The sequence below is a fragment of the Hyla sarda genome, chromosome 5 (assembly GCF_029499605.1).
Source record: "Hyla sarda isolate aHylSar1 chromosome 5, aHylSar1.hap1, whole genome shotgun sequence".
Classification (NCBI taxonomy): domain Eukaryota; kingdom Metazoa; phylum Chordata; class Amphibia; order Anura; family Hylidae; genus Hyla; species Hyla sarda.
In genome coordinates this window covers 6,286,222-6,303,063 of record NC_079193.1, presented here as the reverse complement: position 1 = coordinate 6,303,063, position 16,842 = coordinate 6,286,222, and the positions used below count along the sequence as shown (strand labels likewise).

General features: G+C 45.4%; 1 protein-coding gene across 1 annotated transcript in view; it reads left to right on the top strand.

Moving 5' to 3' along the window:
* The window catches only part of PTPN23 (protein tyrosine phosphatase non-receptor type 23), a 73,129-nt gene that overhangs the window by 40,893 nt on the left and 15,394 nt on the right, over window positions 1-16,842 (top strand). The window contains exons 14-20 of the mRNA XM_056518767.1: window positions 3,448-3,513; window positions 5,787-5,932; window positions 6,252-6,560; window positions 8,120-8,274; window positions 8,399-8,550; window positions 12,369-12,548; window positions 13,821-16,524. Of these exons, the coding sequence (XP_056374742.1) occupies window positions 3,448-3,513; window positions 5,787-5,932; window positions 6,252-6,560; window positions 8,120-8,274; window positions 8,399-8,550; window positions 12,369-12,548; window positions 13,821-16,524 (3,712 nt within the window). The remainder of the gene's footprint in view (window positions 1-3,447; window positions 3,514-5,786; window positions 5,933-6,251; window positions 6,561-8,119; window positions 8,275-8,398; window positions 8,551-12,368; window positions 12,549-13,820; window positions 16,525-16,842) is intronic.

The following is a 16,842-nucleotide window of genomic DNA, read 5'->3' as shown; positions in this document are numbered from 1 at the left end:
TCAGCATAGGAGATCAGTGTGTGCAGTGTTATAGGTCCCTATGGGATAACAATGATCAGTATAAGAGATCAGTGTGTGCAGTGTTATAGGTCCCTATGGGATAACAATGATCAGTGTGTGCAGTGTTATAGGTCCCTATGGGATAATAATGATCAGTATAAGAGATCAGTGTGTGCAGTGTTATAGGTCCCTATGGGACCTATAACACTGCAAAAAAAAAGTGTTAATAAAGGTCATTTAACCCCTTCCCTAATAAAAGTTTGAATCACCCCCCTTTTCCCATAAAAAAAAATAACAGTGTAAAAAAAAAAGTAAAAAATAAACATATGTGGTATCGCCGCGTGCGTAAATCTCCGAACTATAAAAATATATAATTAATTAACCCGCACGGTCAATGGCGTACGTGCAAAAAATTCCAAAGTCAAAAAAAGCGCATTTTTGGTCACTTTTTATACCATTAAAAAATGAATAAAAAGTGATCAAAAAGTCTGATCAAAACAAAAATCATACCGATAAAAACTTCAGATCACGGTCCTCATACCGCCCTGTACGTGGAAAAATAAAAAAGTTATAGGGGTCAAAAGAGGACATTTTTAAACGTATAAATTTTCCTGCATGTAGTTATGATTTTTTCCAGAAGTGCGACAAAATGAAACCTATATAAGTAGGGGATCATTTTAACCGTATGGACCTACAGAATAATTATAAGGTGTAATTTTTACCGAAATATGCACTGCGTAGAAACGGAAGCCCCCAAAAGTTACAAAATGGCGTTTTTTTCTTCGATTTTGACGCACAATGATTTTTTTTTCCGTTTCGCCGTGCATTTTTGGGTAAAATGACTAATGTCTCAGCAAAGTAGAATTGGCGACGCAAAAAATAAGCCATAATATGGATTTTTAGGTGGAAAATTGAAAGGGTTATGATTTTTAAAAGGTAAGGAGGAAAAAACGAAAGTGGAAAAACCCTGAGTCCTTAAGGGGTTAATAAATCTGATGACCTTTGAATATGTTATAAAATAAGTTTTTATTCCAGGCTGTAGTGTCAAAGAGGCGGGGCCGAGCTGCTTAAAGGGATACTGCGGTGCAAAACATTTTTTATTTTTTTTTATCAACTGGTGCCAGAAATGTTAAACAGATTTGTAAATTACTTCTATTAAAAAATATTTACCCTTCTAGTACTTTTTAGCAGCTGTATGTTACAGAGGAAATTCTTTTCTTTCTGAATTTCTTTTTTGTCTTTTCCACAGTGCTCTCTGCTGACACCTCTGTCCGTGTCAGGAACTGTCCTGAGTAGGAGAAATCCTTATTGCAAACCTATGCTGCTCTGGACAGTTCCTGATACGGGCATCGGGTGTCATGAGCGAGCACTGTGGACAAGACAAAAAAATAAAATAATTTCCACTGTAGCATACAGCAGCTAATAAGTACAGGAAGGAGAAAGATTTTTTTTAATAGAAGTAATTTACAAATCTGTTTAACTTTCTGGCAACAGTTGTTTAAAAAAAAAAAAAAATAACTAATGTTTTCCACCGGAGTACCCCTTTAAGTAGTGTGCTGTGATACTTCATCTGCTTAGCCCAGCCTCCTTGACACATAAAGGGGTACTCCGCCCCTAGACATGTTATCCCCTATCCAAAGGGGATATCTCCCTGCTGCACCCAGCGTTTGTTTAGAGCATTGGGTGCAGCGCCGGAGGCTCGTGACGTCACGGCCACGCCTCCTCAATGCTTGTCTATAGGAGGGCGCGTGATGGCCTTCTCGCCCCCTCCCATAGACTTACATCAAGGGGGCGTGGCCGTACGTTACGAGCGGGGCTTGGCTGTGACATCACAAGCCTCAGCCCCGCATCGCCAGTCATCCGGCACTGAGCGAAGTTCGCTTCATGCATCGGATGTGTGCGGTCCCGCAGCCGAGATGGCGGAGGTACTTTGGAAAGGGGATAAGATGTCTAGGGGCAGAGTACCACTTTAAAGGGGTTCTCCGGTGCTTAGACATCTAATCCCCTATTCAAAGGATACGGGATAAGATGCCTGATCGCGGGAGTCCCACCGCTGGGGATCTGATTACGAACGACCACAAGGCCGGCGGCGTGTGACATCACGCTCCGCCCCTCAATGCAAGCCTACGGGAGGGGGCGTGATAGCTGTATTTTTTTTTTTTTTTTGTATTTTATTCAACTGGTGCTAGAAAGTTAAACAGATTTGTAAATTACTTCTATTAAAAAAATGTTTATCCTTCCAGTACTTATCAGCGTCTGTATTATCCACAGGAAGTTTTTTTGTTTTTTAATATCCTTTCTGTCTGACCACAGTGCTCTCTGCTGACACCTCTGTCAATGTAAGGAACTGTCCAGAGTAGGATTGGTTTCCTATGAGGATTTGCTCCTACTCTGGACAGTTCCTAAAATGGAAAGAGGTGTTAGCAGAGATCACTGTGGCCAGACTGAAAAGAAATTCAAAAGAAAAGAACTTCCTGTGGATCATACAGCAGCTGATAAGTACTGGAAGGATTAAAGGGGTACTACCGTGCTGACAACGGAATCTGAAGGTTAGGGGATAAGTTGCCTGATCGCGCGGGGTCCCGCCGCTGGCACACAGCACCCCGCTCTCATCAGGCCCCAGAGCGAACATCGCTCCGGGTTTGATGACTGCCGATCATGGGGCCGGAGTATCATGACGTCACGGCTCCGCCCTCATGTGACGTCACGCTCCGCCCCCTCAATGCAAGTCTATGGCAGGGGGCGAGACAGCTGTCTCGCTCCTGCCATAGACTTGCATTGAGGGGCGGAGCGTGACGTCACACGGGGGCGGAGCTGTAACGTAACGATCACCGGTCATCAGACCCGGAGCGGATGTTCGCTCCGGGGCCTGATGAGAGCGGGGTGCTGCATGCAAGATCGCGGGGGTCTCCAGCGGCGGGACCCCGCGCAATCAGGCAACTTATCCCCTATCCTTTAGATAGGGGATAAGTTATCAGCACGGTAGTACCCCTTTAAGATTTTTTTATAGAAGTGATTTACAAATCTGTTTAACTTTCTGACACCAGTTGATTTACAAAAAAATGTTTTCCAGTGGAGTACCCCTTTAAAGGGGTACTCCACTGGCCACCATTTGGAACATTGAGTGCCGAACGCTGTGTGCATACTGCGGCGGTCAGCCACGCCCCTCAATGCAAGTCTATGCCACGCCCCCTCCCATAGACTTGTATTGAGGGGCGGGGCCTGATGTCACGAGCGGGCTACATTTACTGACGTGTATGATGGGAGAATTAGATTATGAGCTCCTGTGGGCGGGGGGGGGGTTGATGTGCATACACTGTGTGTACTGCGCTACTGCATATACAGGTGCTTTATAAGTATCAGGAAATGATTAGAATAGTTGTGTAAGCTGCTTTAACACGTTATAATGCCTTTTATCTGACTTAATAATTTTTTTTTTATTTCCAGTGAAGAAAAAGCAAAACTCCTGCGTGAAATAATGGCCAAAATAGACGCAAAGAACGAAGTCCTTGAGTGAGTAGCGTTTACCTTCGGTTTGAGCACCATCCTACACACATTACTAATCCTCAGTTATATTGTATATTGGCCATTTACAGTTCTGCCTCTTCACAGCTGACTATTCCAGAATTAACCTTTTCATTGTCTGTTCAAATCTTACTTTGGTGATTTGAATTCTGGGAAGGGTCTTGCCTTTACACCAGAAAAGAGCACAGTCTAGGGATGTCCCGTTACTGGTTTCTGTATCGAGACTGAAACTGGACAAATGTTCCCGATACCTAATTTTATATTCGCTGGCGGGGGTCCAGGTATTACGGAGATGTCGAATTATGCAGCATACCCAGCAGCTGAGCGCACGTCATAGACGGGACCTGTGGCTAATGCCAAATATTAGTTGATTGCGGCATCTAAAAGTCCTGAAGTTATCTGATGGTTAACTCATGGATGCTGATCGGGATCCTTCGGTGAAATCGCGGTGTCCCGATCAGCTGTGAGGACGGCCGGAGGTCACTTACCGTGCTCCATGCCATCTAGTTGCCGCTCCTCTAAGGCAGCCATCCATGGCAGGCAGTAGTAATGGAGCGCCGATAACACTGATCAATGCTATGCTATGGCATATCATTGATCAGTGTATGCAATCTACAGATTGCATTTAATAATGCCCTTAAAAAAGTGAGAGAGAAAAATGTAAAAAAATAAATAATATATGTGAATTAACCCCTTCCATAATAAAACTTTGAATCCCCCCCTTTTAAATAAAATAAAATCTTTTTTTTAAATATAAAAAAGCCCTTTCCCTTTTATTTTTAAATATACTTAATACTAAACAACCCAACAAAAGGAAACATATTTAATAAACAATATCCTAACCCCCCCCCCCCCATTCATTCATCATTCACACACATTATCATACCTTAATGTACATTATCACTATGTTGTTTTACCTTATCCTTTTTATCCCTATTTATTCCCTATTTGTTTGTTTTATTCCTCTCTCACAGAGCCACATATCTTAAAAAAAAAAAAAAAAAAACCCTGTCGCATGACATAGAATAAAGTATCGGTAATTGGTATCGGCGAGTACTTAAAAATATAAAAATCCTCGTACTCTGTCTTTAAAAAATGGTATGGGGTCATCCCTAGTACATTCATATAAGAAGTCATAAAGGAGCACCCCACCTGTATTATAGGAGCTCAGAGGAAGAGGCTTTTGACTTACTGATGGTTTCCAATAATAACCTGGAGAATTGTAAATGTATTTAAAGGGGTTATCCAGGAAAAACTTTTTTTTTTTTAATATATCTCAACTGGCTCCAGAAAGTTAAACAGATTTGTAAATTACTTCTATAAAAAAATCTTAATCCTTTCAGTACTTATGAGCTTCTGAAGTTAAAGGGGTACTCCGGTGAAAACCTTTTTTCTTTTAAATCAACTGGTGGCAGAAAGTTAAACATATTTGTAAATTTCTTCTATTTAAAAATCTTAATCCTTCCAGTACTTATTAGCTGCTGAATGCTACAGAGGAAATTCCTTTCTTTTTGGAGCACTGATGACATCACGAACACAGTGCTCTCTGCAGACATCTCTGTCCATTTTAGCAACCGTGCATAGCAGATGTATGCTAAGGGCAGCATGGTGGCTCAGTGGTTAGCACTGCTGCCTTGCAGTGCTGGGGACTTGGGTTCAAATCCCACTAAGGACAACAATAAATAAAGACTTATTATTATTATAATAACGTCAACAGAGAAAACTGTGCTCGTGATGTCATCAGAGAACATTCCAAAAAGAAAAGAATTTCCTCTGTAGTATTCAGCAGCTAATAAGTACAGGAAGGATTAAGATTTTTTTTAATAGAAGTCATTTACAAATATGTTTAACTTTCTGCCACCAGTTGATTTAAAAGAAAAAAGGTTTTCACCGGAGTACCCCTTTAAGGTTGTTCTATTCTGTCTAAGTGCTCTCTGATGACACGTGTCTCGGGAACCGCCCAGTTTAGAAGAGGTTTGCTATGGGGATTTGCTTCTAAACTGTCCGGTTCCCGAGACAGGTGTCATCAGAGAGCACTTAAACAGAAAAGAACAACCTTAACTTCAGAAGCTCATAAGTACTGAAAGGATTAAGATTTTTTAATAGAAGTAATTTACAAATCTGTTTAACTTTCTGGAGCCAGTTGAGATATATATATATATATATATATATAAGTTTTTTGCTGGAATACCCCTTGAACAGCACAATGATAGATCCTCATGGATGATGTCAGAAAGTGAACGCTTATTTGTTTGTTCCAGTCAGTTCACAGACTCCCTGCAGCTCGATCCAGAGACTGTGGATAACCTGGACATGTACAACCACATCCCACCGTCCTTGATGGAGAAGTGCGCTGCGCTGAGTGTGCGGCCGGATACAGTGAAGAGCCTGGTCCAGTCTATGCAGGGTGAGCGGGATTTACGTGGGGACTATGGTTTATATCAGTGGTCTTCAAACTATGGCCCTCCAGCTGTTGCAAAACTACAACTCCCGGCATGCCCGGACAGCCGTTGGCTGTCCGGGCATGCTGGAAGTTGTAGTTTTGCAACAGCTGGAGGGCCATAGTTTGAAGACCACTGGTTGATATCTTCTGAACTTGCAGTGGCTGATAACAGAAAGCATTAGAATACATTCACCTCCCTACAACCAGCAGTGTACTATAATGGGGATATACAGGAGCGCAGGACAAATCTGTACATGTAATTAATGCTCTTGTCTCATTCCAGCACTGTCTGGAGTGTTCACCGATGTGGAGGCGTCTCTGAAGGACATAAAAGACGTTCTCGATGAAGAGGAAAAGGAGGAGAAGAAATTGCAGGACGAGGTAGGGAAAGCAAACCTTCCTCCGACTTCTTCATCTGCAATAGCTGAAGTGAGCAAAGAGTGGACAAAGTACATGGAGGTGCATGAGAAGGCGAGCTTCACCAACACCGAGCTGCATAAAGCCATGAACCTGCATATCAGCAACCTGCGACTCCTGAGCGGCTCTCTGGACCAACTACAGCAAGCACTACCAGCGCCAACTCTGACCGAGGGTGAGCGCAGCATTTCTTCTTATTCTTAGGAGAATTATAGACAAGACACCATATATTGTTTATATATAGGATTGTTCTACATTACTTATCCTGTACTGATCCTGAGTTATATCCTGTATTATACTCCAGAATTGTACTCACTATTCTGCTGGTGAGGTCACTGTGAACATACATTACATTACTTATCCTGTACTGATCCTGAGTTATATCCTGTATTATACTCCAGAGCTGTACTCACTATTCTGCTGGTGAGGTCACTGTGTACATACATTACATTACTGATCCTGTACTGATCCTGAGTTATATCCTGTATTATACCCCAGAGCTGCACTCACTATTCTGCTGGTGAGATCACTGTGTACATACATTACATTACTTATCCTGTACTGATCCTGAGTTATATCCTGTATTATAGTCCAGAGCTGTACTCACTATTCTGCTGGTGAGGTCACTGTGTACATACATTACATTACTGATCCTGTACTGATCCTGAGTTATATCCTGTATTATACCCCAGAGCTGTACTCACTATTCTGCTGGTGAGATCACTGTGTACATTACATTACATTACTTATCCTGTACTGATCCTGAGTTATATCCTGTATTATACTCCAGAGCTGTACTCACTATTCTGCTGGTGAGGTCACTGTGTACATACATTACATTACTGATCCTGTACTGATCCTGAGTTATATCCTGTATTATACTCCAGAGCTGTACTCACTATTCTGCTGGTGAGGTCACTGTGTACATACATTACATTACTTATCATGTACTGATCCTGAGTTATATCCTGTATTATACTCCAGAGCTATACTCACTATTCTGCTGGTGGGGTCACTGTGTACATACATTACATTACTTATCCTGTACTAATCCTGAGTTATATCCTGTATTATACTCCCAGAGCTGTACTCACTATTCTGCTGGTGAGGTCACTGTGTACATACATTACATTACTTATCCTGTACTGATCCTGAGTTATATCCTGTATTATACACCAGAGCTGTACTCACTATTCTGCTGGTGAGGTCACTGTGTACATACATTACTTATCCTGTACTGATCCTGAGTTATATTCTGTATTATACTCCAGAGCTGTACTCACTATTCTGCTGGTGAGATCACTGTGTACATACATTACATTACTTATACTGTACTGATCCTGAGTTATATCCTGTATTATACTCCAGAGCTGTACTCACTATTCTGCTGGTGAGGTCACTGTGTACATATATTACATTACTGATCCTGTACTGATCCTGAGTTATATCCTGTATTATACTCCAGAGCTGTACTCACTATTCTGCTGGTGAGGTCACTGTGTACATACATTACATTACTTATACTGTACTGATCCTGAGTTATATCCTGTATTATACTCCAGAGCTGTACTCACTATTCTGCTGGTGGGGTCACTGTGTACATACATTACATTACTTATCCTGTACTGATCCTGAGTTATATCCTGTGTTATACTCCAGAGCTGTACTCACTATTCTGCTGGTGAAATCTACAGTAAATTCTGGTCTACATGCTGATATATTGTGTTGTTACAGATGATAAAACCGTTCTGCAGAACCTTAAGAGGATCCTGGGGAAGGTGCAGGAGATGAGAGATCAGCGTCTTTCCCTGGAGCAGCAGCTACGGGACACTATCCAGAAGGATGACATCACTACGTCCCTGGTCACCACCGACCGCTCAGAGATGAAGGTGAGGAGTTCATCCTGAGGATCCTGGTTCATAAATACAATTGCAGAATTGATTACAACTAATGGAGAGGACGTTTCGGTGCATTGGGGTCTGTTGTGAATGATTTTCCTGGTTTCCCCCCCAGAGACTCTTTGCTGAGCAGCTGAAGAAATACGATCAGCTGAAGGTTTATATCGATCAGAACCTGTCTGCCCAGGAGAACATCCTGAAGGCCCTGACTGAAGCCAACGTCAAGTACGCACCAATAAGGAAGGTCCTTACAGAGTCTGAGCAAAAGTAAGTTCCTATTGATGTTGTCTCTTCTTTAAAGGTGTTTGAACCGCTTTTATAAATAAAGTTTTGTTGCTTCTGTTTAAACTGTAAAAAATGGTGGGTTGAATTCTGAAAAGTTTAGCAGGCAGTAACAATGCCGTTTCCCACCCAGCTTGTCCCCAGTTATTGCAAAACTACAACTCCCAGCATGCTCGCACCATCATTGGCTGTCCAGGCATGCTGGGGGTTGTAGTTTTGCAACAGCTGGAGACACACTGTTTGGGAAACACTGCCTTAGACAACACAGCTGAGCTGAAGTCACTAATAATTGCCCTGTATTATTAGAACAGAGCTGCAGTGTAAAGCAAAGAGAAGACTGATTACTGATCGTTTCGGACTCCCTTAGACCAGTGTTTCCCAAACAGTGTGTCTCCAGCTGTTACAAAACTACAGCTCCAAGTATTTCGGACTCCGCTAGACCAGTATTTTTCCACCAGTGTGTCTCCAGCTGTTGCAAAACTACAACTCCCAGCATGCCCGGACAGCCGTTGGCTGTCCGGGCATGCTGGGAGTTGTAGTTTTGCAACAGCTGGAGACACACTGGTTGGGGAACACTGCCTTAGACAATGCAGGTCACCAATTATAGCTGTGTATTAATGGAGCAGAGTTGCAGTGTAAAGCATTAAAAACTCCCTTAGACCAGTGTTTCCCAACCAGTGTGTCTCCAGCTGTTGCAAAACTACAACTCCAAGCATTTCGGACTCCCCAAACCAGTGTGTCTCCAGCTGTTGCAAAACTACAACTCCAAGCATTTCGGACTCCCCTAGACCAGTGTTTCCTAAACAGTGTGTCTCCAGCTGTTGCAAAACTACAACTCCCAGCATGTTCGGGCATGCTGAGAGTTGTAGTTTTGCAAAAGCTGGAGACGCACTGGTTGGGAAACACTGTCTTAGACAATGCAGCTGAGGTCACCAATTATAGCGGTGTATCAATGGAGCAGAGTTGCAGTGTAAAGCACAGAGAAGGGTGGGTTCACACCACGTTTTTGCAATACAGTTTATCAGGTTTTTGATTAAAAAAAAAACGGATTCCTCAAAACCTGACTAAACTTTATCAAAACGTGTGTACAAAGTTTTATCTGTGTACGGTTTGAAAAATGATGTCCGGTTGCATCTGTTTTTTAAGAAAAAAACGTATACGTTTTGAACTTTTTACTCCATTTTGAATAAAGTTTCACTTGTTTGATTGAAATTCCAAGAAAAAAAAACTGTGCAAAGTCAAAAACTGTATGGTGAAAACCGGATGGAACCGTACGCACATACAGTTCTGTACAGTTCCCATTGACTCCCATGTTAAAAAAAAAAAACGTATACGGGTCAATACGGTTTTTCACCTGGACCAAAAACCGTGGTAGGCCACGGTTTTCTGTCCAGAAAAAAAAAGTTAAAAACCGTGTGGTGTTAAAAACGGAGACAACCGTATACAATATGGTGCATATGGTTTTGAATGGAAAGTCTATGGCCGCGGTTTGCTGTACGGTTGCATACGTTAAAAAAAAATAAAATAAAAAAACAAACCTATCCAAAAACTGTATAGGAAAATCGTGGTGTGAACCCACCCGAAGACAGATTTCTGATAATTTCGGACTCCCTTAGATCAGTGTTTCCCAACCAGTGTGTCTCCAGCTGTTGCAAAACTAAAACTCCCAGCATTTTGGTCTCCCTTAGACCAGTTATTCTTAACCAGCGTGTCTCCAGCTGTTGCAAAGCTACAGCTCCCAGCATGCCCGGTTGTAGATTTGCATCTGCTGGATCCACTCCTCTTGGGAAGTACTGCCTTAGACCAGTGGTTCTCAACCTTTTTTGCCTGAGTACCCTTGACAGCCCATTCCCAAAAAATTGTACCCCCATATTAGACACATTTTATGTATAATTCATCAGCTTTACTTTCCTCTATAACCGGCCCCTGTTCCTCTCTCCCCAGTCCCCCGATTTACAGGTGACGTCTTCTCTAACTGGAGTTGTTTACTTTTCTTCACTATCTGGCCTAGACCGCCATTAAAGGGGTTATCCAGGAAAAAATACTTTTTTTTATATATCATCTGGCTCCAGAAAGTCAAAAAGATTTGTAAATGACTTCTATTATAAAATCTTAATCCTTTCAGTACTTATGACTGCTGAAGTTGAGTTGTTCTTTTCTGTCTAAGTGCTCTCTGATGACACCTGTCTCGGGAACTGTCCAGAGTAGAAGCAAATCCCCATGGCAAACCTCTCCTACTTTGTGCAGTTCCCGAGACAAGCAGAGATGTCAGCAGAGAGCACTGTTGTCAGACAGAAAAGAACAACTCAACTTCAGCAGCTGATAATTATTGGAAGGATTAAGATTTTTTTAATAGAAGTAATTTACAAATCTGTTTAACTTTCTGGAGCCAGTTGATATATTGAAAGAAGTTTTTTCCTGGATAACCCCTTTAAGATTTCTCCCATACAAGACGTCTCCACAGAACCAGCCAAACAAACATTTTAGGCTCCTTTCTGCAGTACAAAACCCCCCTATTTACAAACTCCCCATGTTTATTGTCACACACGATAATAATACCCACTTAGCGTCCCATTAAAGTTGTTAGGCCCCCTCTGTGCCCCCAAATATAGCTGTAGGCCCCCAGACTGCCCCCATATAAAGTTGTAGGCTGCCATACTGTCGCGCTTTGTTGCTCCTCTGGTCTGGGGACCTATTGTTATGGCTCATAGTAGTAGGTCCTCAGTCTGCAGGGACAGTGGAGCCACAAAGCTGGTGGTAGTTCCTGCCCACAGCCGCCCAGTGCCCGCGCTTCCCCTTTGCTGTCCTCCTGCTCTTCGGTGCAGTGACGTCAGACGACCATTTCTTTTAAAGTGGTTCAGACCATTAACCAGTGGCTGTGGCTGCCATTACTGATTTTTTATTTATTTTTTCTCAAGTACCCCCTGGAGAACTGCTAAGTACTTGTACCCCAGGATGAGAACCACTGCCTTAGTCAATGCAGTTGAGCTGACGTCACTTACTATAGCTCTGTTAGTGCAAAACTACAACTCCCAGCATGCTCGCACCATCATTGGCTGTCCAGGCATGCTGGGGGTTGTAGTTTTGCAACAGCTGGAGACACACTGTTTGTGTTGCCTTAGACAACACAGCTGAGCTGAAGTCACTAATAATTGCCCTGTATTATTAGAACAGAGCTGCAGTGTAAAGCAAAGAGAAGACTGATTTCTGATCGTTTCGGACTCCCTTAGACCAGTGTTTCCCAAACAGTGTGTCTCCAGCTGTTACAAAACTACAGCTCCAAGTATTTCGGACTCCGCTAGACCAGCATTTTTCCACCAGTGTGTCTCCAGCTGTTGCAAAACTACAACTCCCAGCATGCCCGGACAGCCAACGGCTGGGGAACACTGCCTTAGACAATGCAGCTGAGGTCACCAATTATAGCTGTGTATCAATGGAGCAGAGTTGCAGTGTAAAGCAGAAAAGACAGATTTCTGATCATTTTAGACTCCCTTAGACCGGTATTTTCCAACCAGCGTGACTCCAGCTGTTGCAAAACTACAACTCCCAGCATTTCAGACTCCCTTAGACCAGTGTTTCCCAACCAGATTGTCTCAAGCTGTTGCAAAACCACAATTCCCAGCATGCCCGGACAGCCAACGGCTGTCTGGGTATGCTGGGAGTTGTTGTTTTTCAACAGCTGTAGGCACCCTGGTTGGGAAATCCTGCCTTATAAGTATCCTGAATATATACTCCGTACTTTACACTGCACGCCTCTTCCCTCCCATATCTATGTAGTGCTGACTTTTTCATCTTTCTTTCAGGTGGAACCACACTGTGCAGACCCTGATCTCCTCCTACGAGGCCTATGAGGACCTAATGAAGAAGTGCCAGGAGGGGAGGGACTTCTATGCAGACTTAGAAAGCAAAGTGGGCAAACTCCTGGAGAAAGCTCGGGCAGCATATGAGGCCTCCCAAGCCGTCCGCCTGCAGGTCCTGGACCGGTAAGGATACAGGGCTGGGCTTTATTATGTGACATTATAGAATATATACCCTTAAAGGAAATCTAAATGACAAGATACGGAGGAAGATAGCGGGAGCATGGAACAGGACCAGGTAAGTATGGTAGCCATCAGTGTCACCTGCACTTACCTGTCTGTACTGACTGTACTGTGCAGGTGACACTGATGAGATCTCCTTTGAATAAGCCTCCAGGTTTGTTTGTACATTCACCTTCATTAGTCCTATAGCGCCATCTGTTTCCATGTGTTTCATTACTGCAACTGGGTCATGTGATCCCTAATCTGACCCACTGAAAATCAGTGTTTAACCCCTTAAGGACGCAGCCCTTTTTCACCTTAAGGACCGAGCCCTTTTTTTCGCAATTCTGACCACCGTCTCTTTACGAATTAATAACTCGAAAACGCTTTTACCGAATATTCTGATTCTGAGATTGTTTTTTCGTGACATATTCTACTTTATTTTGGTGGTAAATTTTCGGCCTTACTTGCATCCTTTTTTGGTGAAAAATCCCCAAATTTCATGAAAATTTTGAAAATGTTGCATTTTTCTAACTTTGAAGCTCTCTACTTGTAAGGAAAATGGATATTCCTAATACATTTAATTTTTATTCACAAATACAATATGACTACTTTATGTTGGCATCATAAAATGCTTTTTGAAAAAATTAGAGGGCTTCAAAGTAGTCGAAAAATTCATGAAAATTGCTAAATCTGAAGGGACAGATGTTACAGAACTACAACTCCCAGCATGCCTGGGCAGTCCAGGCATGCTGAGAGTTGTAGATTGGCAACATCTGGAGGGCTCCCGTTTGGGCACCACTAACAGTGGTCTCCAAACTGTGACCCTCCAGATGTTGCAAAACTACAACTCCCAGCATGCCCAGACAGCCTTTGGCTGTCTGGGCATGCTGGGAGTTGCAGTTTGGCCTTCCTAGTTGTTGCCACAGTAGAGATCACTTTACTTTCACTTTCAATTCTCCAACACCCCCCCCCCCCCCCCCACCACCACCACCGTAGTTTCCTCTCTCTGCAAAGCCAGGGGAGTCATGGAAAATGTAGGCAGCAAAGGGAAATCATTTTAGTGAAGGAATATGAATCTGCATGGCTGACAACTCATACCTGCCACGCCAGCTAAAACAGGTAATCACAAGGCATACACAAGAACCTTTATCTAGTAACCTATACTGCCCTATGTAAGGAAATAAAACATTCCCAGAGTGCTTCTTTAAATATTTCTGTATCCTCTTTTAATAGGGAAATGAAGAAGAAGCCGCCTCCGCGTCCAACAGCGCCTAAGCCGTCCCTGGAGAAGAAGGTGTCGGACATGGACCTGGAGAACCTTCCTGCCGCTGATCTGACCGACATTCAGCAGTTCTCCTCCCTCTTCCTGTCCGATCTCCCAGAGGAGCTGAGGAGTTTACCCCCAGACGCCCTCCTGGCACATTTAGACCAGTTGTCTGCAGAAAACATGGGGGGATTCCCAGTGGATCCAGTAGCTGCATATGGTGGGATCAGAATGCCTGGCACAGATGCCTACAGAGCTGGGAGAAAGGCTTCTGCCCCTCTGCCTGACCCACAATCTGTGCCCTTCACCCAGGCTCCATTCAATGCTCTGCCTGGACAGATGCCACGGATGGCTGCGGGTGCTGCTCCCAGTCACATCTTCTCACCCAATTCTTATGGTAATCTTCCTCCTGTCAGCTCTGGCACTGCCCTCCCTCCGCAGCTGATGCATCCGTCTGTTAGTCAGCCCAGCAGAACGTGCCAGGTGCCGCCATCTTCTCAGTCCCGGACTTCAGGAGTGTATTCAGCAGGAGGACCGCCTGTTCAGCCACATCACACGTCTACACCGATGGCACCAGGCTACATGGGTGCGGGCATGACAGCACAGAGAACGTCACCTCAGCACATGCCAGGGTCTGTCCCTGGTGCAGCTCACTTGGCTGGTCAGTATAAGCCGGGAACCGCTGTTGGCTTTGGTATGGGACCAGCACCATCTGCCGTATCCGGCCCTATGAACCCAAACGCCCCACTGGCAAGTACCAACCGGCCTCCAGTCACACAGGGTATTCGCCCAGCGACCACTACAGTGGACAGTATACAAGGGCCCATCTCAAGCTATGCTGCACCCAGGATGCCCGCTCAGGGGCCTACTCCAGCCCTGCAGTCCAACCATCCTCAAGGTGGATATATGGGAGCCCATGTGCATCCAGCAATGGGTCAGAGCCAACCCTTCCCATATTCTCAAGGTGGGATGCCGAATTATGTTCAGACACCTACACATGTACCACCCGCTCAGCAAAACCAAATGTTTCATATTCCTGGGCAGCCCCAGCCTAGAATGGGCATGCCGCCCCAGCCCCTTCCGGGACAATCGCCATATGCAACTCCTGTGCAGCATCAGTACAACCCCCAGATGAGACCCCCAATGTACCCACAGGGACAGCCCGCTCATGTGCCTCTTGTGAACCCTGTGCTGCCTCAACAGCAATATCACCAATATGGGGTGCAGCCTCAGCACCCAGGGGGCCAACCCCCACATCAAGGGGTCCAGCCTCAGCACCTGTCTGTCCAGCCCCCACATCAGGGTGTCCAGCATCAGCACCCTGGGGTCCAGCCCCCACATCAGGGGATCCAACCCCCACATCAAGGGATCCAGCCTCAGCACCCTGGGGTCCAGCCCCCACATCAAGGGATCCAGCCTCAGCACCCTGGGGTCCAGCCCCCACATCAGGGTGTCCAGCCTCAGCACCCTGGGGTCCAGCCCCCACATCAGGGTGTCCAGCCTCAGCACCCTGGGGTCCAGCCCCCACATCAGGCTGTGCAGCCCCCTCACCACATAATGACGCAGCGGTATCCACTTGCTCATCAGGATAACCAAGCTCAGCCACCTCTTCACCCGACTTTTCCTGGTGCCATCAGCAGAGCGTCTCCACAGCCGGTTCATACTGTACCCCTACCCATTAGTCAACCATCTCAGATTCTCTCCCATTCTGCTGCTCCTGGGTCTGCCCACCAGGTGGTGTCACCCATGCCGTTTGGCCCCCCTGCAAGACACCCCATTCCTCCATCCAACACTATAGTAAATGCAGTTCCTCCTGGACCACAGATGCCAATGGTTGCACCTCCGACCCCGGGCCTCACCCACCATGTACAGCCTCCTGGCAGCCCAGCGCTCAGCCAGATTCCAGGTGGTGCCATTGTTTCTGGAGCTGCAGCCATTCCCTCTCCGGCACCTTCTCCGCAGCCATCTCTGGTGGTGCAGCCTTCAGCGGTTCTTTCCTCCACAGCATCTACCTCCACACCGATGCCTCCCAGACCACCGCCTTCATTGACGCCTGGATCGGCCCCTTTAAGTCAAACGTCTACTGAACCAGTCTTTCACCGGCAGAGCTCCACCACAGACGATCTCCTGTCCTCTAGTCCCGAGAGCCAACATGGAGGCTCCAAGACCTCAGTGGGACTCCTGCAACCCACCAAGGCGGATTCTAAAGATGGACTCAAACCAAAGGGCATCCAGCTGATCGAGAACGACCCGTATGAGAAACCGGAGCACATCATGCGGCTGCTGTCGGAGCTCGAACGCTTCAGGCTGGTGGTGGCGGCTCTGGACAAACCGGTGCCTGGTGCAGCCACCCAGCTGGACTCCATGTGGAAAGATTTCCAAGACGCCCAAGAGAAGGAGGCCAGGAACCTGTCCATTGCCATAGCCCGCTGTTATACCATGAAGAATCGCCACCAGGACATCATGCCCTATGACAAGAACCGCATTGTCTTACAGTCTGGGAAGGACGATTACATTAATGCCAGTAAGATCGAGGACCTCTCCCCATACTGCCCGACCATCATCGCAACCCAGGCTCCGCTGGTGGGCACCGCCGCAGATTTCTGGCTGATGATTTACGAGCAGAAAGTCTCATTGATTGTTATGTTGGTGTCTGAACCGGAGATTGAGAAGGTGAGTACTGAGCATGGGGTTAACTGGGTGATGTGCCCCCGGGCGGTATGTGATGTACGGATGTAAGTGCCCCCGTGCAGTATGTGATGTACAGATGTATGTGCCCCCGGGCAGTATGTGATGTACAGATGTATGTGCCCCCGGGCAGTATATGATGTACAGATGTATGTGCCCCCGGGCAGTATATGATGTACAGATGTATGTGCCCCCGGGCAGTATGTGATGTACAGATGTATGTGCCCCCGGGCAGTATATGATGTACAGATGTATGTGCCCCCGGGCAGTATGTGATGTACAGATGTATGTGCCCCCGGGCAG